Raw genomic sequence first — 23165 nt, forward strand, 5'->3', positions numbered from 1 at the left:
ATACATCCTTGAAGTAATCACTGATCTGGCGTGACTTGATTGGTGAAAGCCATTGAGCAGGAGTGATGGTAATGTGTTGGTAATGTTTACTGCTGTTGTGTTATAGCTGGTGAGTCAGCGCAGAGCCAGACAGGCTGACTACGCCGCTGCCCTGAGAGAGGGGAACGCTGACAAAAACAGGACCTCCTCTCTCATGCCGGGTGAGTTTAAGTAGCCAATCACACACAACATGATATACATGTAGTTGGTAAGAGACAGCCATTCAGTCAATACCAGGAAAAGGTTCTCCTTCATCTATGTCTTACCTCAGCAGAGAAGAGGAATAGGCAAAAGAACATTTCGATTCAGAGTAATAAACAAATGGAATACTTTATCTGAGAAAACCAGAACATGTTCAATATAATAAATTCAAGCAATACTTTAGGACCACTTGAAAAGAATAGATTGTGTTTCTGTGTGTGCTGCAGTGGAGAGATCCAGAGTGTGTCTGTCATGTCCAGTGGAAGGAGAATCTTCAGACTACATCAACGCTTCCTATATCATGGTAAGGGCAAGGTTGTCCATTTGATAAGGACCCCTTATAAATGCTTTAAAGAGCATTCACATGGTCTTCATACACACTACATACACCGAGTGTACAAAACATTAGGAACTGCTTTTTCCATGACATAGCCTGACAAGGTGAATCCAACTGAAAGCGATGATCCCTTATTGATGTCACCTGTTAAATTCACTTCAATCGGTGTAGATGAAGGGGAGGAGACAGGTTAACGAAGGATTTTTTAAGCCTTGAGACAGTTGAGACGTGGATTGTGTGTGTGTGCCGTTCAGAGGGTGAATGGGCCAGACAAAATATTTTTGTGCCTTTTGAATGGGGTATGGTAGTAGGTGGCCAGGTGCACCGGTTTGAGTGGGTCAAGAACTGCAACGCTGCTGGGTTTTTAACGCTCAACAGTTTCCCGTGTGTATCAAGAATGGTCCCCCAACCAAAGTTTTGTACATCCAGCCAAATTGACACAACTGTCCCTGTGGAATGCTTCTACACCTTGTAGAGCCCCGGTGAATTGAGGCTGTTCTGAGGGCAAAAGGGGTTCAACTCAATAGTAGGAAGGTGTTCCTAATGTCTTGTACACTCATAAACCACGTCGAAGCAAAGTCATATATATATGTATGTTCCAGATTCATGTTGTTTATTTTGACTGTGTCTGTGCTGTGTTCCAGGGTTACCACAAGAGCAGGGAGTTTATCCTGACCCAGTCTCCTCTCCCCTCCACTGTCTCGGACTTCTGGAGAATGGTCTGGGACCACAACTCACAGCTCATCATCTCCCTGCCTGACACACACACAGCACAGGTAAGCAGGTAGCACTCCACACACACACACACACACACACACACACACACACACACACACACACACACACACACACACACACACACACACACACACACACACACACACACACACGCGTCAACAGTATCACACCTATAACGCTGTCTCCATTGTGTCCTATCAGAGTGAGGGGGAGGAGTCTTGTGTCTACTGGCCCAGTAAGGATCAGCCAATCAGCTGTGAGGGTTTCATAGTGTCGTTCACTGGAGAGGACCACATGTGTCTGGCCAACGAGGAGAGACTGGTGGTCCACAACTTCTTACTGGAGGCCACACAGGTAAAATCCAACCCCACACGTGCAAGATGCTCGCAGACGCATACACACACACACACAGATTCAACCACACACAAACAGCCCAGCTAGCACATAACCTTCTGAGAACCATGTGTTTCTTAGCTTGGTGCGAGCATGGTTGTCCTATGGTTATTTTGCATACAACCTTTCCACAACTTTCTGGGAATGGTGCAGGATAGTTGCCTGTCTTTGGAACATTCTCGGCACATTTAAGGAACTTGACAAAAAAATCATTATTTTCTCGGGTATTTCATAACTTTAACAGAACATTTCCTAAAAGTTCAAACATGGTTACATTTAATTAGAATTTTGGAAATGTTTGAGTAACGTTCTCCAACTAGTTTGGCTTTGGGAATGTTCTCAGCTAGTTGAGAGAACGTTAAAGAAACAAGTTCTTCTGTGGGAATTTCAGTACTTCAGCATAATGTTTCCTAAAGGTTTCCTCATGGTTTTCTTTAAAGTCAGGATCTCAAATTGTTCCAAGAACTTGAAGAAAACTTTCCATAAAAAAACACAAGAAAACGTTTGTAATGTTGAGAGAACTTTCTAGCAATGTTATTTAAAAACATAAACATTCCATTCTCAGCATCAAAAAACTCTTTGTATCCTCTATCTTGTTTAGTGTGTTGAAGTATCCTGGCCGCGCCCAGTAATTGTCCACATCTGATCTTAATGAGTGCTTTAAAACAAAAGTATACACCTTACGTACATGGTCATGGGCTTAAAAAAAGGAGACACCTGTACCAGGCCAGATAAAGAGTTGAAAAGTATCAAATTTTGAGTTTGAATCTCAATATTTTACTTTATATACATCAAAGGACTGAAATATAACAAAACCGTTTCACATAGAAACCAAATTTTCTTCATTTTTTAAACGTTCCACCCATTAGGCCACTAGAAGGTGATTTGGTCATTTGACTGCAGGAAAGGGCTACTGCCTAAGGAAATTAATTTCCATGTGTCCTATCTGTGCTTGGAGTTCAAACATGTTTCGAACCCCAAATCATCTAGAAGTATTATTAAAAGTCTTATTGAAACATTCAGAAACATTCCCTATCATTTATTTTCTCATAGGGCTAATAAAACTTCCAAGGAACCAGAGTAAAACACTCTCAGAACCTCCCTTGCTGCAAACTAAAAAATAAAAATAAACATTCCCGTTTTTTAAACTTCTGTTCTCAGAACGTTTAAAAAAACGTTCAATTTTACCAGTCAGGAAGCGAATGGCTTTGTTCCCACAACCAATGTGAAACCAAAAACATACGTTCCCACAACTTCCAATGAACCAAATGTGCTAGCTGGGAGAGATCAAACCACACACAGAGATCAAACCAGTCACATACACACAAATGAGGAACACACACAAATGAGATCTACACACACACACACACACCCCCAGACTCTTCCCACACTCCTCTCTATCTCTCTCTTTCTTTCCCCAGGATAACTATGTCCTGGAGGTGCGTCAGTACATGTCCCCCTGCTGGCCCAATCCAGACAGCCCCGTCAGCAGCACCTTCGAGCTGCTCAACATTATCACAGAGGACAGCAGACGAAGAGAAGGAACCATAGTCGTGCATGACCGGTGAATTACTGCTCTCCTCTGTTCCTCAAGTCTTCTCTGTTCCCTCTGTGTTCTCTGGGGTTGGGAGGTCAGCTGAGGGCTGGTAGGGTGCGAGGAATCTTATTTGAAGAGTGTGTTATCTCACTGATGGGAACTGATTTCACTGATTCACCCTATGACAGTGTTTTTTGTTCCAGGAGTTGTTGGCTCATTCTGTGTTTGAGACAAAGACTTGGGTGTTGTTTCCGTAATTGGTTCATAGCATAGTTTCCCCTGTCTGTGTCTGTGCCAGGCTGGGTGGCTCGATGGCGGGGCTGTTCTGTGCCCTCACCACCCTGGCACAGCAGCTGGAGCAGCAGGGCTCTGTGGACGTGTACCAGGTGGCACGGATGACTAACCTCATGAGGCCCGGTGTCTTCAACGACATGGTATGTCCTGGAACAGCACACACACACACACACACACACACACAACAAAGAAACGCAGGGAACATAGCACAGCTCATACTCACACCAGGCTGATCTCATAGACTAGATGTAAAATGGTATAGGAAAGTCCGGGACATTCAAATTAGTGTGGTATGTTACGTTTGGTATGGTTACATAAGACAGAAGGTTACTTAAGCAAACAGGACAGGAGTTGGTCGGGGTGGATGGGTGGTCGTACAACGCGAAACGTCTAGCAAGCCAAAGGTTGCGTTTTCAAATCTCATCACGGACAACTTTAGCAACTTTGCAACTACTTTCTAGCTAATGCAACTACTTAGCATGTTAGCTAACTCTTACCCAAACCCTAAACTTAACCCTTTAACCTAACTCCTAACCCTAACCTTCACCCCTAGCCTAGCTAACGTTAGCCACCTAGCTAACATTAGCCACAGCAAATTGTAATTCGTAACATATCACACGAATTGTAATTTGCTAACGCTAACATTAGCCACAACAAATTGGAAATTGTAACATATCAGACTGTTAGGTTCTGTAAATAACTCATGGACACTGGAGAAGCTTAAGCAAGTTTCATTCTTCCCAAAGGGTCGACGCAGCTGTATTCAGACAAAAACATGTTTCCACCATCACAAGTATATATACTCCACTTTAGGCACTCCTCCTTCTCTCCAAACGTTACATCTTATGGTTCCACAGGAAGACGAAGTGATAAACCGTTCTGTCTCCCTTAAGGTGACCTGACCTGACCTCAACCCCCTTGATGTCTAATCCAAAGCTCTCCACCCGTATCACCCATGGCACTCCGGTGACTCTCTCCCGTCCACCCAGCACATTCCACAGCCACTCTGTCTTTCTACAGAGAACCATTAACTTCTGACCTAAAAACCAGTCTCTTCCACTCCTTTATATACCACGCTTCTGATCTATCATTGTCTTTAGTATCTCAATGTTCAAAGTTTTTCACTGAATCCAACAATACGTAGTGCAAATTCGCAACATATTGAACGAAATGCAATTGGTGACATATCACACAAATTATAATTCATAACATATCATAAGAAATGGATATGGACATCCACATATTAATACATACCAAATGGAACATATCTCACTAATTTGGTTCTGACGGATTTCCATTTACTATGTTACACCTACCCCTGAGTCCAGGTTGCACACATGTACACACACACGTTACACAAACAGCTTACGCAAACAGCTCACATGCACACACACACACCTACCTGCACACCATACACAGTTAGCTCACTCACACACTGCTCACAAATGAATCAATCAAATGTATTTATAAAGCCCTCCTTACATCAGCTGTCACAAAGTGCTGTACAGAAACCCAGCCTAAAACCCCAAACAGCAAGCAATGCAGGTGTAGAAGCACGGTGGCTAGGAAAAACTCCCTAGAAAGGCCAAAACCTAGGAAGAAACCTAGAGAGGAACCAGGCTATGAGGGGTGGCCAGTCCTCTTCTGGCTGTGCCGGGAAGTAAATAGCTCTCACACACACCTGGCCAGAGTGCAAATTACACCATAACACTCAGGGAGTCTCTATTGAGTGGCCTAATAATAAAGACGTAAATGAATCCAGCATCCAAACTGACAGACATCTGTTACAAAACACCAAGAAGTGTTTCCTAATGACATTCAGTGATTGCCGTTGATTAGTTCTACATTAATTGATGTGTTCTGCTGACAAATTGACCTTTTTGTAGCCTGAAAAGTCAGGACACCTAAAATGAGCCTAAAACTGTCCTGGGAAAAAACGGGATGGTCAGCCTAACACCCAAGGTCAATTTACAAGACTAGGCTATAATGTGTACTAACTATGAACTTGAAATAGGCCTATTAGTAGCCAGTGTGTCACACCCTCGTCACATCCTGACCTAACCAAAATAATAAAGAAAACAAAGATAACTAAAGTCAGGGCGTGACAGTGCCCCCCCCCAAAGGTGCGGACTCCCGGCCGCAAACCTAAACCTATATGGGAGGGTCTGGGTGGGCATCTAACCTCGGTGGCGGCTCTGGTTCTGGACGCCGCCCCCCTTCTTTACACTGAGTCCGCTCTTGTAGCACTGACCCGTGGATCATCGCCAGAGGCTCTGGTCTGTGGATCCTTGCCGTAGGCCCCGGGCTTGGGACCCTCGCTGCGTGGATCATCGCCGGAGGTTCTGGACTGGGGATCGTCGCTGGAGGCTCCGGACTGTGGCCCGTCGTTGGAGGTTCTGGACTGTGGCCCGTCGTTGGAGGTGCCCGGACTGTGGTCCGTCGTTAGAGGGCCCGGACTGTGGCCCGTCGTTGGAGGTGCCCGGACTGTGGCCCGTCGTTAGAGGGCCCGGACTGTGGCCCGTCGTTAGAGGGCCAGGACTGTGGCCCGTTGTTGGAGGTTCCGGACTGTGAACTGTCGCCGGACGCTCTGGACTGGGTACTGTCGCCGGACGCTCTGGACTGGGTACTGTCGCCGGACGCTCTGGACTGGGTACTGTCGCCGGACGCTCTGGACTGGGTACTGTCGCCGGACGCTCTGGACTGGGTACTGTCGCCGGACGCTCTGGACTGGGTACTGTCGCCGGACGCTCTGGACTGGGTACTGTCGCCGGACACTCTGGACTGGGTACTGTCGCCGGACGCTCTGGACTGGGTACTGTCGCCGGACGCTCTGGACTGGGTACTGTCGCCGGACGCTCTGGACTGGGTACTGTCGCCGGACGCTCTGGACTGGGTACTGTCGCCGGACGCTCTGGACTGGGTACTGTCGCCGGACGCTCTGGACTGGGTACTGTCGCCGGACGCTCTGGACTGGGTACTGTCGCCGGACGCTCTGGACTGGGTACTGTCGCCGGACACTCTGGACTGCCGAGGCGCACTGTAGGCCTGGTGCGTGGTGCCGGTACTGGTGGTACCGGGCTGGTGACACGCACCTCAGGGCGAGTGCGTGGAGGAGGAACAGGACGTACTGGACTCTGGAGGCGCACTGGAAGCCTGGTGCGTGGTGTCGGCACTGGAGGTCTGGAGTGTAGAGCTGACACAACCCGTCCCGGCTGGATGTTTATTTTCACCCTTCAAATGCAGGGTGCTGGCACAGGACGCACTGGGCTATACAGACTCAACAGAGACATAGTGAGCAGAGCCGGCGCAGGATATCCTGATGCAAGGAGGTATACTGGAGACCAGGAGCGCTGAGCCGGCACTTTCCTTCCTGGCTGGATGCCCATTCTAGCCCGGCCAATGCGAGGAGCTGGAATAGAGCGTACCGGGCTACGAATGCGAACTGGAGACACCATGCGCATCTTTGCATAACACGGTGCCTGACCAGTCACACGCTCCCCACAGTAAGCACGAGGAGTTGGCTCAGGTCTCCAACCTGACTCAGGCAATCTCCTCGTGTGCCCCCCCCCCCCAAAAAAAAATCTTGGGGCTGCCTCTCGGGCTTCCGTGCTAGCCGTGTCCCCTCGTATCGTCGCCGTTCCTCCTGTGCTATCTCCACCTGCTTCCATGGCAGGGTCTTGTCCCCTGCCATTACCTCCTCCCAGGTCCAGGATGTCCTCCACTCCTCTTTCTCCCGGGTCCAGGATGTCCACTCCTCTTTAGCACGCTGCTTGGTCCTTTTATGGTGGGTTGTTCGGTCACGTTCGTTATATGGAGGAGACCAAGGCGCGGCGTGGTACGCGTACATCTTCTTTAATAAAGAACGAACACTGAACAAAACGAACAAAACGAACAGTGAAGCTAATATGGCTAGTGCAGAACAGGCAACTAAACATAGAATAACAACCCACAATATACCCAAGGAATATGGCTACCTAAATATGGTCCCCAATCAGAGTCAACAATAAACAGCTGCCTCTGATTGAGAACCAATCTAGGCAACCATAGACATATAAACCCCTAGACATACAAAACCCCCTAGATATACAAAACCCCCTAGACAATACAAAACTAAACATACCACCCTCATCACACCCTGACCTAACCAAAATAATAAAGAAAACAAAGATAACTAAGGTCAGGGCGTGACATATGCTCTCTATACTTTCAATGCATTTTTCTGAAAGGGTGTGTAAAACTTGCATTTTACCCTCCACTAAGCCTACACCAGAGCCGGTAGCCTACCCTCTCAGCCGAGGCAGTTTTACACACAAGAACACATGCAGAAAAGGTAGCCTACATTCAAATAATGCATGAGTTGAATCAAAACATTCATTAGTTATTGCTTGGAGTCTTCACAAATCTTGTGACACAAAACAAACATTACTTTTCCTTTCTTACATTAATGACATTTATGACTGTGTTATTTGTAACTATTAACCATTTAACAATTGCTAATGTTAGCCAGAACTAATTGTAATTCGTAACATATCCTGGGTATGTCTTGCCGTGAATACGGTCCTCATAGGCACACAAATCCAAAATATTGTGGCCTATGCCATTGCAAAATCAAAAGCTTTTAACCGAAAGAGTCAACTATAGGTCTACTGTCATTAACGTACACTACATGAACAAAAGTATGTGGACACCAAAGTTGGAAGCATAGAATCGTCTAGAATTTCATTGTATGCAGTAGCATTAAGATATCTCTTTACTGGAACTAAGGAGCCAAGACCAAACCATAATAAACTGCCCCAGACCATTATTTATCCTCCGCCAAACTTTACAGTTGGCACTATGCATTCTGGCACGATGCATTCTTGCCAAACCCATGTTCATCCATCGCACTGCCAGATGGTGAAGCGTGATCATTCCAGAGAATGCGTTTCTACTGCTCAAGTGTCCAATGGTGGCGAGATTTATGACAGAGAGGTGGGGGTGTTCATTTCATTTGGAAGCTTTTATTTTAATATATACCACTGTAAACATATTCATCACTGAATTAGAATAATGGACAAATTAGCATTATTTTTTTAGAGGAGCTAACATCTCGTTCAGGAGAACTGAGCTACCCTGGCTCCTCCGTAATTTGCACCCTGTACCTGGCCCATCCTGTACTGACTCTGTCTTTCACCACTCCGCTCCTAGGAGCAGTACCAGTTCATGTACAGGGCCGTGTTGAGTCTGGTGGACAGCCAGGAAGACCAGAGGGCCCTACAGTCCCCTGAGACCAACGGTTCTGTCCCTCTGGGGGCCACCACTGCAGCAGAGAGCCTGGAGTCCCTCATGTAACCTCTCACACACAGACACAGAGAGCACCACACACTCTGGGAGATACACTGTGCACTATGTTGAGAGAGAGAGACATGAGCTAGCAAATTGTGAGTAATAGGCTTAACTAGCTACAAAATACATGAGATTAAGCATCCAATTGTCAGAATAAAACATACTGTTTTGCATGTATGACCACACATTGCAACTGGCTGCTAGGGGGTCTGGTATTCTGTGCCTTTTGTAATTCATGTTGTACTTTAAAACTGTTTTGATACTAATGCCAAATGTTCTATACTCTTTTTTTTTTATTATTTAAGTTTGTTAAAGTTTTTGAGTTATGTGATTTAACTATCTATCCCTTTGGAGTGTCTTATTTGTATGTAATTACTTAAAAGGGATAAATGTCCTTTCTGTATTCTGTCATTATATCTACTGTATGCTTCTTCTTGCTCTTGTGGATGACTTGTGTAAATACTGGTGTTAAACTTGGAGAATAAGAGATGTTCCGTTGGAAAGGTGAAATTCTGTAATATTATCTCAAATTATGTAAATAATAATAGTTGACCACTATCAAAAGGCCAAATGTATTTATACCTATAGATTTGATATTTTATTATGAAGTTGACTTTCTAGCCATTTACAAACGTTATTACTGTTTTTTTCCCGTCTGTTTTCTTTCGGGGGGTATTACTGTGTTGATAATTTAGTTCAAATATCAATAATGCTTATTTGTTATGTTTTGATCTTTTTTTAACATGATACATTTTGGACTTTTCAGTAGTCATAAGGTTATTATAAACAGCACTGTATATTTGAACTGGATGAGTAAATATGTCCTCTAACCCTTAACCTCGTCATTTACTATCACAACAAACTGTTGTCGTGGCCTCAGTAATCTCTCCTGTCACCGCAAAGAAACTCTTTAAAAAAAAAAAAAAACAGTTCAGATCCATGCTTTTATTTATACTATAATACAAGAGCGTTGTGGGTACAAGTTTCAGGAGGACCTGTACATTATTGGTGAAGACAAATAAATAAACTTAATCAAATCAATTTCACAATCTTGATAGTTAAACTGAGATTGAGTCCGAAATTACACTTGCGCGTAGTTGTACTTGAATTATTCGTTACATATTGATGTACACAACACATGTCCGCCGTACAGAAGATGCAGTGTATATAGTGCATAATTGCAGTGAGAGTATGCATGTCCGTCCCATAGGTATGTTAACATCATTATAATATAACATATGGCCTAGTCGTTTGTCACACACCCAGTGCACTTGACCTGGGTAAGATATGCCCAGGTCCAAACCAACCCCTAACCACTGGACACTAGTGTCGATATGAGAAGACTAGATAAGATCTACATTAAAGGAAACATCCACTCAAAAACTATGATGTGGCAAGTGACACTTTGCTTCTTGAAAGTCCAGCATCTTGAAAACCGCTGACATGCTAACATTTTGGTATCAACAGTGGACTAATGTAACAAACACCAAAAGATTGTTTTTGAGTGTGGTTTTCCTTTTAAGTGCCTAAGGGGTAGGTGTCCATTTGGAATACAGCCAGAATCAAGTTTAAGCACATATCCCACCCACCCCTCTCTCCCTTCCCCTCTGCATGTACAAAGTGAAAATAGTAAGAATAAAATAAAATAGCAATAACATATAAAGTTATACAAATATAGGCATAATCGGAAGCATTTTTAAATTCCCGAGACTCATCTCTGGTTGAAAAATAGACATGTTGTTTTCACCTCTCCTTTCCCTACTCTACAGCACCACAGGGGCTCATGTTCTTCAAGCTATAAGGTATGAAATGACCTGAAATGAATCAAAAATGATTTAAAAAATAATACATTCTTGCTTTGGAAGATTAAGGCAAGTCGGACATAAAAAATATATCTTATGTTCAAGCACAGTTAGTATATTATATATACAGTTGGAGTCGGAAGTTTACATACACTTAGGTTGGAGTCACGAAAACTTGTTCATTAACCGATCCACAAATGTCTTGTTAAACTATAGTTTTGGCAAGTCGGTTAGGACATCTTTGTGCATGACACAAGTCATTTTTTCAACAATTGTTTACAGACAGATTATTTCACTTATAATTCACTGTATAATTCACTGTATCACAGAAGTCAGAAGTTTACATACACTAAACTCAGTGCCTCTGCGTTTGAAGGTAGGCCTTGAAATACATCCACAGGTACACCTCCAATTGACTCAAATGATATCAATTAGCCTATCAGAAGCTTCTAAAGCCATGACATAATTTTCTGGAATTTTCCAAGCTGTTTAAAGGCACAGTCAACTTAGTTTATGTAAACTTCTGACCCACTGGAATTGTGATACAGTGAATTATAAGTGAAATAATCTGTCTGTAAACAATTGTTGGAACAATTACTTGTGTCATGCACAAAGTAGATGTCCTAACCAACTTGTCAAAACTATAGTTTGTTAACAAGAAATTTGTGGAGTGGTTGAAAAACGAGTTTTAATGACTCCAACCTAAGTGTATGTACAGTTGAAGTCGTAAGTTTATTTGGCAAAGGTGTATGTAAACTCCAGACTTCAACTGTACATCTATATACGCATCTGAAGTGTGTGTGTGTATGTGCGCGCGCATGTGTCTTCCGTGTACTGCCTCCCCCCCATACACCCCTCTTCCAAGTCGCCTCCATCGCCTCCCTCTCTTTTCTCCTGTCATCTGCCTCATCCCTCTCTCGTGTGTCTGCGTCTCTTAGTTCCCCTGGGAACCCTGTAACGGAGAACAAGATGAAGAGAGAGGAAAGGTTAGGAACGGTTCCAAGGGGCTGATATTAAAATTAACACCATGCAATAGGCTTCAGAGGATATGTGTGTGTCCTCTCCTCACTGAGTTGGTTCTCTTGCGTTTCCAGCAGTCAGGGTTGAGTCTCTTCTGCTCATCAGCCAGGGCCTTGGCCTCCATGGTGTACATCCTCCTCTCCTCTCCTCGCATCTTCTTCCACTTCTCTCCCAGGATTACACTGATCGCTCTGAGGGCAGCAAACACACACACACACACATATTTTCACTTGATTTTTTTTAGTACAGGGAATTCTGAGATTTTTTTGCACACACAACCGCGCACACACACACCTGTTGTCCTTCCCAGGGTACATCTGGGTGTACTCCAACCTGAACTTCTTTGCGAATAGCATGAATGCATTCATTGGCCGCTTGCACTTCGTGGGCGAAGCCACCCCGGCTGCTCCTGAGTCCCGCTGGCTCTTAATTGGCTTGTTGCGGTGTGTGTCTTGGTCGGGGCTGACGGCGCCCCCGCCGGACTGGGAGGCCCTACGCTGCCGGGCCATGCTGCTCAGAACGTACACCGCCGACGAGTCCAGGGGAGTGAAGTCATAACTGACGTGAAAAACACAGGAACACAAAGAAGAGTCACACACTGAGATCTGAGAGGCTTTAGCTCAGGGGGACTAACACAGTCTTGAGCCGCGGTTCAAATCCAGCGTGTCACACATGCGTTGTAAACTACAGAAATGGACACTACCGCCGCTATTGAACTAACGCTGAGAGGTTTTACCTCCTGAACGTGTCGAACACCAAGGAGTCGTCAGTGTGGACGGCATCTCTGTGTCCAGGAGGCAGACACACGTCACCCACCATCACCTCATAGCACGGGATCCCATACTGCACCACAGTCAGACTGGGGTAGAACGACGACCAGCCTGCCACAGGAACACACACACACACACACACGTTAGAAAAACACACGTTACACACACCTTATACTTTACATACGTTATACACACATCACCCACACACACACCCAGGCCTCTGACCTTTGTTTCTGACATAGAACGGGTGGTCCAGCTGACACTCAGCGGACAGAATCCACTCCCCACAGGCACCTGGGTCAAAGGTCAGCTTGAGGACGGACTGGCCAAACGCCCGGCTCTCTGTGTGGCACACCAGCCTCAGGCCCTCACGACCATAGCCCTGAGGACAAGACACAACAGGGTTAGTGATGGGGAACTGTACTAACAAGGGGCTCACAGGGAGATGATAGGAAACCAGATTAAAGAATGTCTGTTCATTTGTGTTACTCAGGAACGCATCAGTCCACTGAGCTTGGCATTATTGTACCTTCAGGGGATGTGATATTGCCTCTAAATGAGTATGTACCTTCAGGGGGTGGGATATAGCCTCTGTCTCATCGTCTAAGTCTTCGTCCGACACCAGTTTCTCAGCATCCTGCCACTCCACACTAGAACCCTTATGGAACTGCAGACGAGTGCCTGAGGACACAGGAAGAAATATATTTTTTAAACTGATTAACGGTCATTGCACAAGGTCAGGCGTTCGAGTACCGGAAGTGATCACATTGACGTATACAGTCAGTGGCAAGTATATTAGGTACATCTAGTACCGGGTACCAGTACCCCCTTTGCCTCCAGAACATCCTGAATTATCCGGGGCCTGGATTCTACAAGCTGTTGGAAACGCTCATTGGTATCAAGGGATCTAACTTGTACCAGGAAAACATTCCCCACACCAGTACACCAGCCTGTAATGTTGACACCAGGCAGGATGTGTCCATGGACTCATGCTGCTTACGCTAAATCCTGACTCTGCCATCAGCTTGACGCAACAGGAACCGGGATTCGTTGAGCCAGGCGATGTCTTTCCACTCCACAGTTGTCCAGTATGATCACGTGCCCACTGGAGCCACTTCTTCTTTAATCTGATAGGAATGGAACCTGGTGTGTTCGTCTGCTGCAATAGCCCATCCATGACAAGGATCGACGAGTTCTGCATTCTGAGATGCCGTTTTGCACACCACTGTTGTACTGCGCAATTATTTGTCTGTTTGCGGCTACCTGTTAGCTTGCAAGATTCTTACTAGTCTCCTTCGACCTCTCTCATCAACGAGCTGTTTTGGCCATCAGGACTGCCGCTGACGGGATGGTTGTATTTGTCGTACCATTCTTGGTAAACCCTAGACACTGTCGTGCTTGAAAAGCCCAGGAGGGCGGGCCGACTCTGGGATACTGGATCCGGCGAGCCTGACACAGACGATCATGCCATGCTCAAAGTAGCTATGGTCACTGGTTTTGCCCATTCTAACGTTCAATAACTGAACAGTAACTGAATGCCTCGATGCCTGTCTGCCAGTTTTATATAGTAAGCCACAGCCACTTGACTCACTGTCTGTAGGAGCAATCCCTTTTCGTGAAAGCGGTGGCGTACCTAATAAATTGGCCGATAAGTGCATATATATGTACCTTTGAGGAAGCAGTGCCAGGCAGTAGGTGGCCAAGAGTGGCTCCAGCCCATGTCCTCGTCATCAGACACAGAGGAGTGACAGTACACAGCAGACTCACACTCACTACTGACCTGTAGAGAGGAGAGAGACCAGACAGGATTATCACCAAAGCAGGATCAATTAGTTAGCGAGATAACTTTCACTTATATTCTCAAACAACTCCATATTTCTTCATTCATGGGGAAAGACGATTGACTTCAAATTGTCTAATTGTGTGTGTGTGTGTGTGTGTGTGTGTGTGTGTGTGTGTGTGTGTGTGTGTGTGTGTGTGTGTGTGTGTGTGTGTGTGTGTGTGTGTGTGTGTGTGTGTGTGTGTGTGTGTGTGTGTGTGTGTGTGTGTGTGTGTGTGTATTCTCAGTAGTAGCAGTTCTGTGCATGGTCCAGTGTTGCCACCTAGTGGATGTAGTGTAGGATAACAGATCTTACCCTGACACGCCTGCTGCACTCCCTGTGTTGGCCTCCAGAGGGCAGGCTGCTGGAGGTCAGGGGAGGCCGGGTGTGGGCAGGCCGGGCGTAGGAATGGAGGTTACTACTGGTGCCAAAGATGTGGATGGGAGTTGAACTGGGGTAGTTAGAAATGGACAGTTATGAAGTATTAAAATGGGAGCAGGTTTGTGTGTGTGTGTGTGTGTGTGTGTGTGTGTGTGTGTGTGTGTGTGTGTGTGTGTGTGTGTGTGTGTGTGTGTGTGTGTGTGTGTGTGTGTGTGTGTGTGTGTGTGTGTGTGTGTGTGTAACATCCCTTACCTGACGACCTGAGTGGAGCCCTGTAGCAAGGGACTCTGGGGGCCCGTGGCAATGTGAGCTAGCTGTGTGAGCCAGTGTGTGTCCGGGGGCCCGGCCGTGTGAGTGTGTGGGTGTCCGTCACGTTCCTGATGGGACACCCTCGCCCCCACCTGAAACACAACGGCGGCTGTCTGGTCCTCCTCCACCTCCTCCAGCTCCGGGAGGTCATCTAAGGGGAAATTATAGAAATAGAATAACTGGGTTGACCAGAGTTCCTTTAAGGGGTTAAATATGTAAATAGAACAGCTAGAATGAACAGAGCTCCAAAAGCATGATGTTTCACAGTAGATCAGGAATGATGTATTTGCATCCCTCTGCTTAATGATGTTTAAAAGGTGCTTTCCAATGTAAAAGTATGCTAATGACTTGCCATTACCTGTACCTGTAGAAAGTGTAGCCTACATTACACATGTATAATCACATCATAAACATGACATTGGCTTATGATTACCGTATTCCATGTGGCTGTCACTGGTGGGGCATCCGGGGGAGGAGGGCAGCTGTTCTTCACACTGGAGCAGGACCAATCCCTGGTCTCTACTTGCCTCTGGCCCTGTGATATCCAACATAGTACTGCTGCTGCTCAGAGGACTCTTAACTTCCCACACCATGTTATAATGCTTCTTTAGCTCATCTGACTGGACACAAACATACACACGCCATTCATGTGGGGGGCTGTTCTTATGCAGAACCAATTACGCCTTTGCCTTTTGTCAACATTTGTTTTGGAAATTGAGAGCAACTATCACAAAACAAGAAAGACTCATATAATTGTGTAATCAACGTAGACAGAACATTTTCCTTTCGATTCCTCAACAGCGTCATGTCATGCAGGCCTCGTTTATAAACGTTCAGGACATCGCGCATGCTCATTTGAGCTCATTCATTCAATACCGTGAATGGAGAATAACTCACACCCATAAGTTTAAAACCACGAAAATATCTCCTAAATGGTTATACCCGCCATTGACAGCAAACTTTATTACTGCCAAGTGATTTGGTTTTCAACGAAATACTTACATAGTAATACACGATCCCATTGATTTGGCAAATTTGGCCAAGGCTTTGTCAAAATACAGAAGTGTCGAGCTGACAGAAATTGGACCTTGTGCTATATGCAGAAGTATAAAATAGTAAAACATGTCACGAGGAGCAAATGTCCATATTTGTATACAATGAAATGAAAGTATGAGCGAGCTTATGCATTCGTCTCTTGCTCAAGCTGGTAAAGAAAACTAAACGCCAACCATGAACATTGTATGCGATCTGACATGTCATTCGAAACTGAATGTCAAATTCACCTTTTTCCTATCCGTCTGTAATATTCTGCTATTTATTTTCTTCATTTCATTAATTAAAACCTTTGTCTACTGTATTTCTGATAAACTTTCTTTGCAACTCACCAAAACAGTCGCCATCAACGAGAAGTGAGAGATAAATATTATTCTTTTTCGCAAACATTATTGGTGGCTTCAGACGTCAATCTATGGCTTCTCTCTTGTTAATTGGTTATTCGCTGAGTAAATACACCCTCGTATTTGTTTGCGCTGTTCCTTTTGGCTGTAATCCATGTCCCTCATCTCTTAGATGGCTCTAATTGGGCGACTTCAATCAACCGTGCAACTAGCTATTGTAGTTTTTTATACTGTATGAGGTTTGGTTACAGTTTTGACTACAATTTCAGGGACTGGCAGACAAAGACAGTCAAAAAAATAAAGGCACGGACTGTCTTTGACAAAAGGTTTGTAAACATGCATACATTTGCTATTTGCGTTTACATGTGTAATATACACAACAGTAAAATATGCAAATGGTCAATTATTTATACAAAACATAAGTTTATTGCAATGGAAATTCAAATAACAGTTAAGATGCTGAAAATACTCAGGAAATTAGGTGTATTGTAACATTACAAGAAAAATGGGAAACTGCAAAGCAAGTGCCGGAGTGGACCCTTAAAAAAATATTAAATTAAAAACAAATCTGTTTTTACACACAGAACACTGACATTAACACCATGACACACGGAATGGCAGACACCTGTTGTTGGCGTAGGTAATTATGTGCAGAGGTAGGCAAGATAAACCCTTTCAGTTGACTGATAAAAACTGGTTCAGAGATTTACTTGCATTGAAGGTTGAACATTATCTGACAAGAGTATTGGCAGGTTAAAATAATGACACTTGTGAAATCTCTGGTTCAACAAGGCAAATACGGTTCTAAGCTATTAAGGAAAGCAGGGCGTGAATGACAAAGACAAATACTTTCTTTTTTTAGCAGACTGTACCAAAGAAACTATGTACCAAACGTAGGTCGAGCAGCAATATGCAAAATACTAAGAGAATTTCCCTATCTGGTATTTCCCTTATGAAGACAACCTGTCTGTTTTACCAGTTGGAAATATTGATCTCCAAAACACCCACTGATACATCAGAAATCACATGAGAAAAGACACTAAGTCAAAGAAACGTCCTCTGACAACTTATCAACAGCTTATAAGATAATAACTAGTACAAAAACAAATTAAGTAAGCAACACAGTCCATTAATTAATTGGTTCTGTGTAGACCAACTTATGGATTTGTCAGGAAATACTGCCTTTTAGCTACCGAGCACCAAGTTGTGTCAATGTCCCATTTGATTTAACAAAAACAATACACCTCAGTTTAACAAATGATATGCTACTAATGCTCTTCAACTAGATCATAAATGCTCAACTCAGGACTATAACACTATTACAAACTTCAAGTACAATATGCATTTTTAAATAAAGTTGAGAACTGCAAATAAAAGGCACACTGAAATATACCACTACCAGCTCTATGTTGCTTTTTTTGTTCGGGAAACACTGTCGTTTTCATATGAAATAAATTGTCCAGACTAAAATGTTACTCTAAAAAGTCGCCAATACATCTGGGAGATAAGAAACAACAAGTGTAATCTTATTCCATTATGAATTCACATGCCTGGTGGTAACATTTATAGGCAACAACAACAAAAATAGCGACGTCTTTTCAAAGTGTTTTTCTGTGAGGGAAGGTTAAATGCCGGACAATAGATGACCCCGCAACGTTTCATTTTGAATCGAAAGCCGTAACGTGGTTCATCTATTAGACAAACCTGATAGAAGTGTGTCTTCATATGTACCATTTAGATATAAGGCCAGGAATGAATCTGAAGGTCATTAACAAACACCAACCACTATGTTCGTGTTTCATACAAAATACCAAAAATACACAAATGGGATTCATCTCATATGAAGTCTGAGTTTGCAGTATGAACAAACCTCTATCTAAAAATGGTCTGATTGCTAATACTGTAATATAAACACAGTGGGTGATGTGTGTTAAAGCAGACTGATAATAACGCAGATCAGTACCAGGGGTATTTGGCCCCTCAGGAGAGTCTCGGAGTCCCTTGTTACAAAAACATCAGGTCTCAGCTGTCTATGCCGAGTGTGTTCTATCACGCCGCGTCGTTGTCGTGAATGTCGGCGTTACGTCCGAACAGCGCGGCCAGCTGCTCGTCGTAGTCGACGATGTTCCTCTTCATGATGTCCATGCAGGGGCCCAGCAGACGCTCAAACGCCTGCACGTCCATCACTAGAACACACAAACACACATAGACAAAAACACAAGGACAACCACATCGGATGAGGCTAAACGTAGCAAGGCTATTGGATATCTTCTAGACTAGAGAGCATGAGTATTGAGATCCTTCCTGGAGTGCAGTGCCCCTCCAGCTGATTGCAGTCATTATCTACTTACCTAGACACTTGACGTTTCCTACAGCGTACGCTGAAGCAGCCCGGGGCTTGTTGGTGACCAGAGCCAGCTCTCCAAAGTACTGTCCCCTGGTGCACATGGCAATCTCCACCTCCTCTTCCACCCCTTCTCCCTCCTCCTTTTTCAACTGGGGGTAACAGACAGACAGACAATGCAAGACATACAGTGGTTCCCATAGGACAAACGGTACTATTGACATACTCGGTAACGGTGCTTTCAGCTCATTTTAACCGGGTAACACTAACTCCAGACATACTTACATGTGCGGGGACGGCAGGGTAAGCCTAGTGGTTCGAGCGTTGGACTAGTAACCGAAAGGTTGCAAGATCGAATCCCCGAGCCGACAAGTTAAAAACCTCTGCCCCTGAGCAAGACAGTCAACCCACATTTTCTAGGCCGCCATTGAAAATAAGAATTTGTTCTTAACCGACTTGCCTAGTTAAATAAAGGTTCAATAAAAGCTAAATAAAAATGTGCAGGAATACGTATCAACAGTTCCAGAAGCATAGAGTAAGCCTTACCTTGCTCATATTCATGGTTATTCGCACTTGACCAGACTCTACTATGTAGAAGCAGTTAGCAGTGGCCCTCTGGAGGAACAGCAGCAGTTAGTTGCACCTCTTACATTTTACATGGACTTTCTCCAAATACAGGGATCATGAGAGAGAGAATTACCTGAGCGATAATCTGTTCTCCGTCACTGTAGGTCTTGGAGGATAGAACATCCACCACACACATCCTCTCAGAGACCTGTCGGGACAAGAGAGAACAGGAGCGGTAGCTGCTACAATGCTCTACTAGATGGCGATAAACACGCTTGTGCTGTAGTTATAGGTGTATATCATTATGCATTGTATGTACTATAGAATGCTAAGTGCTAGGACTGTGCTAGTGATGCATTATTAAGGGTCTGTAAGTAACCACATCACGGTAAGGTCTACACCGGTTGTATTCGTCGCATGTGACAAATACAATTTGATTATATTATCAAGAGTGTCACTCAGTCAGAATCACTCTCCGAGACGTTTCCGTTTTGCATGGAATAATCCCAAATTAGTAGTTCTGACTTGTTCTTCAATCAAATAATGGTCATTCATTTGACAATCCCTTGAAAATGGCACGCAGTTGTCAATGGTTTTAGCGGCGCTGGGAGGTCTCCTTGCCCCCCCCCCCCCAGCCAGCAAATCGAACATTCTGCACCTTACTGAGAGGGTTTATTGATAACAACCTACAGAGATCACAGTTGTTACCTGTAAAGATGTGAGCAGGGGCAGAGACTCGATGAAAGCCTCGTACATCTTCCTCTTCTTGTGGTTGTTCTTAACTATGATCCTCCTGAACATCAGTCGGTCCTGGAGTACATACAACATCACAGGCCTCAGATCATTTCAACCAACCACCACACTACATGGTAACCCCAGTAGCCAAGTTGCTTCAACACTCAAGTCAGTTTTACCATTTTGTTCCCGTAACGGTTAAGATTCTGATTTCAAGTGAGTAGGCTGATGCATTCAGACAACTAAGGCCTGTTGGCATGTTTTGCTTTAGGCATCCCTTCTGTAATTCACTCCACAACCTACCGGGGGGGGGGGGCCTTAACCTACCATTCAAACCTACAGTACGTAACAGCCTACCTACACATCCTCTCAACCGTATCAGCTACAGTACAATCCGCTGGTTCACCCAAAAGCCTTCAACCTACCATGCACCATAGGGCTCCAACAGAGGTGGCGATGATGGTGGCAGCCCTGGGGGTGTTGTACATCAGGGCCAGTTCGCCAAAACTGCCCTGGTTGTCATAGGAACCCACCACACGCTCCACCTTGTCTGATTTCATCAGGATGTCAAAGGTCCCTCTGGGAAAGAAGGCAGCATCATAATGATCCATTCATTAATTGCATAAGTATTTATTATATGGGGAAATCTTCTATCGCACCCAACTCTGGCCAATAGTAGTGCATAAATACAGGAAATTGGATGCGATTTCAGACCCATCGTCGCCAGTATTTTTTGTAACCTTTATTTAACTAGGACGACGCTGGGCCAATAGTGAGCCGCCCTATGGGACTCCCAATCACGGCCGGTTGTGGCTACTGCCTGGATTCGAACCAGGGTGTCTGTAGTGAAGCCTCTAGCACTGAGATGCAGTGCCTTAGACCCGGGAGCAGCGTCTCAGAGTAGGAGTGCTGATCTAGGATCTGTCCATCTAATTCTATTCATTATGTTCTAAAATACAAAACTGATCCTAGAACAGCCCTTCTACTCTGAGACGCTTTGTGGATATGGGCCCTGGTCTCAAAAAGAGTTGTCTAGTCTGCTTACAATCAATGTCTTGATGAATCTGAGGTCCTACCTTTCGATAACATAGAAGTTATCCCCATCGTCATCCTGGTCTATAATGTGTTCGCCAGCCTCCACTGGCATCTCAAACATTGCATCCAGTACCTGGGACATCTGCTCCTGTTAACACAAACAGAGATATTCCAGTGACTCGGCCCACAGCAGCATCCATATACAACATTTGTTGACTTTTCCTCAACGCATTTGTTCAACCTATAGTCTTTCCACCCCAATTCACTTTACCGGGTCTAGGTTTTTGAACAGCAGAATATCTTTGCAGGCCTCCTGTAGTCTGTGCCTCTGCTCGTCGGTTTTAGGATGGGTGATCTTTTAGAGAGCAGAGCAGAGCCATAATTAGCATGGATTATTATAGCTACTGTATCAGGTTCATGTACAGAGTGCAGACAGTCATCTAATCTCCTTCCCTCCCTGTTTCACTCAGCATCTGACTTCTTATGCTGAAATGTTCTTTTGTTCCTGATAAACACACAAACGTTCAACCTAAACCAGTTTTGACCAACAATGGTTTGCAGTGGTCCAGCGGCATAACGTCATTAGCTAACTTGAGGTTAAAGGTCAAGCCGATAGTGATGAAGGTTAAGTGATCTTACCCTGGGCTCTTTGTCCTCCTCCTCCTCCTCATCATCATCAGGGTTGAATGCTTCAGCACACACTGTGGAGAGGAACAAGAGTCATCACATTACACTTGAGTGCCTCCTTCAGATTTCACTCAGGATACCAAGAGTGATTCCAGCCACACCAAACCCAGGAGGTCACACAGTCTGCAGTGTAATCCATTTCACCCAGCATTGTTTACGCCTGTAATGTCTATAGGTGAACATGCTGCTCCTGATACTTGAGTACTGTGTGCATTGAAAACCCTGGCGAGGGTTGTGATAGTATAGTGATGACAGCAGCAATTGCTGCTCGGACTGGATCAATATTCCCAGCCACAGAGAGGACATTATTACGCCCATCAAACACACACTTCAGATTTCATTTCCTGTCACTATCTGTAGAAAACACCGGGAAAATGAGTACTTTTGTGGATGCAAAATACAAGGGACAACCTAACCAGAGTTCTTTAACTACACTATTATGAGATGACATAGCTAGAATATAAAACCTGCTTACCTGAAGATCTTCTCAAGAATCTGTTGATCACCGGAGCTAATAAAACAAAGTTACATGAAGATGAGATGTATTGATGTAACAAGGTTCTGGCTTAACAGATAGAGCATTCTGATCTAAAATCACCGTTGATTGTTTTTCAGCTAACGTTAGCAAGCGAACATGGAATGAATCTAGCTAGCTGGCGCTACTGATGCTCACACAGGTCAGGATAGCAACGGACACTTTCAGAAAGATCTTTCCACTCCGCACTGGCCAAAGTAAACAATGGGGGTTATTCAAGGTTTTGGCATGGTAGCTAGATAGCCATTTCCCTTCGAGACGTGATTGTGAGTTCAATTGCCTTTTCTCGCCCTGGCATCTGTTTACCCACAAGTACAATTATCGCGAAAGTTGTCACTTCCCTCTGTCCACGAGGGATTGGTGGTAAAATGGTCAGTAGCTAACGTCAGCCGGGCTGTCTACTGTAACTATAGTATAGTAGTAGCAAACCGTTAGCGAGATTGACTTTCTCAGTGGCTGCCACCGTAACGTCGTTAGCTACCTATCAAGGTTAGCAGCACCACAACGGGCAATGCTGACTTTTCTAGCAGAACGGTGAGGTTAGCTACCTACGAATTCCTCCTCATCGTCATCATCATCATCATCTTCTTCATTTTCCGAATCAATTTGCATTGCCTCCTCGGCAAAATTGACCGATCTTCCACTGCTAACATTACCACCAGGTCGACCGTTAGCTGAATCTCGGGCATTGTCAAAGGCGGATCCTCTCCGATTCTCCTTCAGTTGGATGAAATACTGCAAGGCAAAGTCCAGAAGGTCTCCTGGCTGATTCCTCAACACTTCCACTGTAAAGCTTTGCAGCAGCTCCGTCAGTCCGTCTGGGATTTCAATACTCATTTCTAATCGGTTTTATTAAGAGTCAGGCAAATAAAAAGACTAAAAACAATATAATGTAATAC

The 23165-nt window shown here is 44.6% G+C and overlaps 3 protein-coding genes across 8 annotated transcripts in view; 1 reads left to right on the forward strand and 2 right to left on the reverse strand.

Moving 5' to 3' along the window:
* The window catches only part of ptprz1b (protein tyrosine phosphatase receptor type Z1b), a 55293-nt gene extending 45778 nt beyond the window's left edge, over nucleotides 1-9515 (forward strand). For all 3 annotated transcript variants that reach the window (XM_052491898.1, XM_052491899.1, XM_052491897.1), the window contains 7 exons: nucleotides 107-200; nucleotides 468-544; nucleotides 1222-1353; nucleotides 1517-1669; nucleotides 3130-3272; nucleotides 3544-3679; nucleotides 8727-9515. In XM_052491898.1, coding sequence (XP_052347858.1) covers nucleotides 107-200; nucleotides 468-544; nucleotides 1222-1353; nucleotides 1517-1669; nucleotides 3130-3272; nucleotides 3544-3679; nucleotides 8727-8870 — 879 coding nt within the window. In that variant the 3' untranslated portion in view covers nucleotides 8871-9515. The remainder of the gene's footprint in view (nucleotides 1-106; nucleotides 201-467; nucleotides 545-1221; nucleotides 1354-1516; nucleotides 1670-3129; nucleotides 3273-3543; nucleotides 3680-8726) is intronic.
* Nucleotides 9516-9794: 279 nt separating this feature from the next.
* Nucleotides 9795-16453, reverse strand: LOC118365940 (HMG box-containing protein 1-like). Of its 2 annotated transcripts, none has more exons than XM_052491901.1 (11): nucleotides 16352-16453; nucleotides 15400-15586; nucleotides 14910-15117; nucleotides 14592-14727; nucleotides 14125-14236; nucleotides 13025-13137; nucleotides 12682-12838; nucleotides 12423-12567; nucleotides 11981-12244; nucleotides 11736-11877; nucleotides 9795-11618 (listed from the first exon to the last, which is right to left on the reverse strand). In XM_052491901.1, exons 1-11 carry the CDS (start codon nucleotides 16364-16366, stop codon nucleotides 11601-11603), a joined length of 1497 nt encoding a protein of 498 aa, XP_052347861.1. In that variant the 5' UTR covers nucleotides 16367-16453; the 3' UTR covers nucleotides 9795-11600. The 2 variants fall into 2 exon arrangements, with proteins under 2 accessions (XP_052347861.1, XP_052347862.1); XM_052491902.1 differs by having other exon boundaries at nucleotides 15400-15501; nucleotides 16352-16446.
* Nucleotides 16454-16762: 309 nt separating this feature from the next.
* Nucleotides 16763-23149, reverse strand: LOC118366226 (cAMP-dependent protein kinase type II-beta regulatory subunit-like). Of its 3 annotated transcripts, none has more exons than XM_035748735.2 (11): nucleotides 22815-23149; nucleotides 22207-22242; nucleotides 21684-21745; nucleotides 21316-21399; nucleotides 21086-21192; nucleotides 20435-20588; nucleotides 19983-20084; nucleotides 19408-19482; nucleotides 19254-19322; nucleotides 18715-18859; nucleotides 16763-18549 (listed from the first exon to the last, which is right to left on the reverse strand). In XM_035748735.2, the coding sequence occupies exons 1-11, from the start codon at nucleotides 23101-23103 to the stop codon at nucleotides 18413-18415; spliced, it is 1260 nt and encodes a 419-aa protein (XP_035604628.1). In that variant the 5' UTR covers nucleotides 23104-23149; the 3' UTR covers nucleotides 16763-18412. The 3 variants fall into 3 exon arrangements, with proteins under 3 accessions (XP_035604628.1, XP_035604630.1, XP_035604629.1); XM_035748737.2 differs by lacking the exon at nucleotides 16763-18549 and adding an exon at nucleotides 18993-19096; XM_035748736.2 differs by lacking the exon at nucleotides 16763-18549 and having other exon boundaries at nucleotides 18721-19096.
* Between the last annotated feature and the right edge of the window lie 16 nt (nucleotides 23150-23165).

This window comes from Oncorhynchus keta, chromosome 33 (assembly GCF_023373465.1).
Source record: "Oncorhynchus keta strain PuntledgeMale-10-30-2019 chromosome 33, Oket_V2, whole genome shotgun sequence".
Classification (NCBI taxonomy): domain Eukaryota; kingdom Metazoa; phylum Chordata; class Actinopteri; order Salmoniformes; family Salmonidae; genus Oncorhynchus; species Oncorhynchus keta.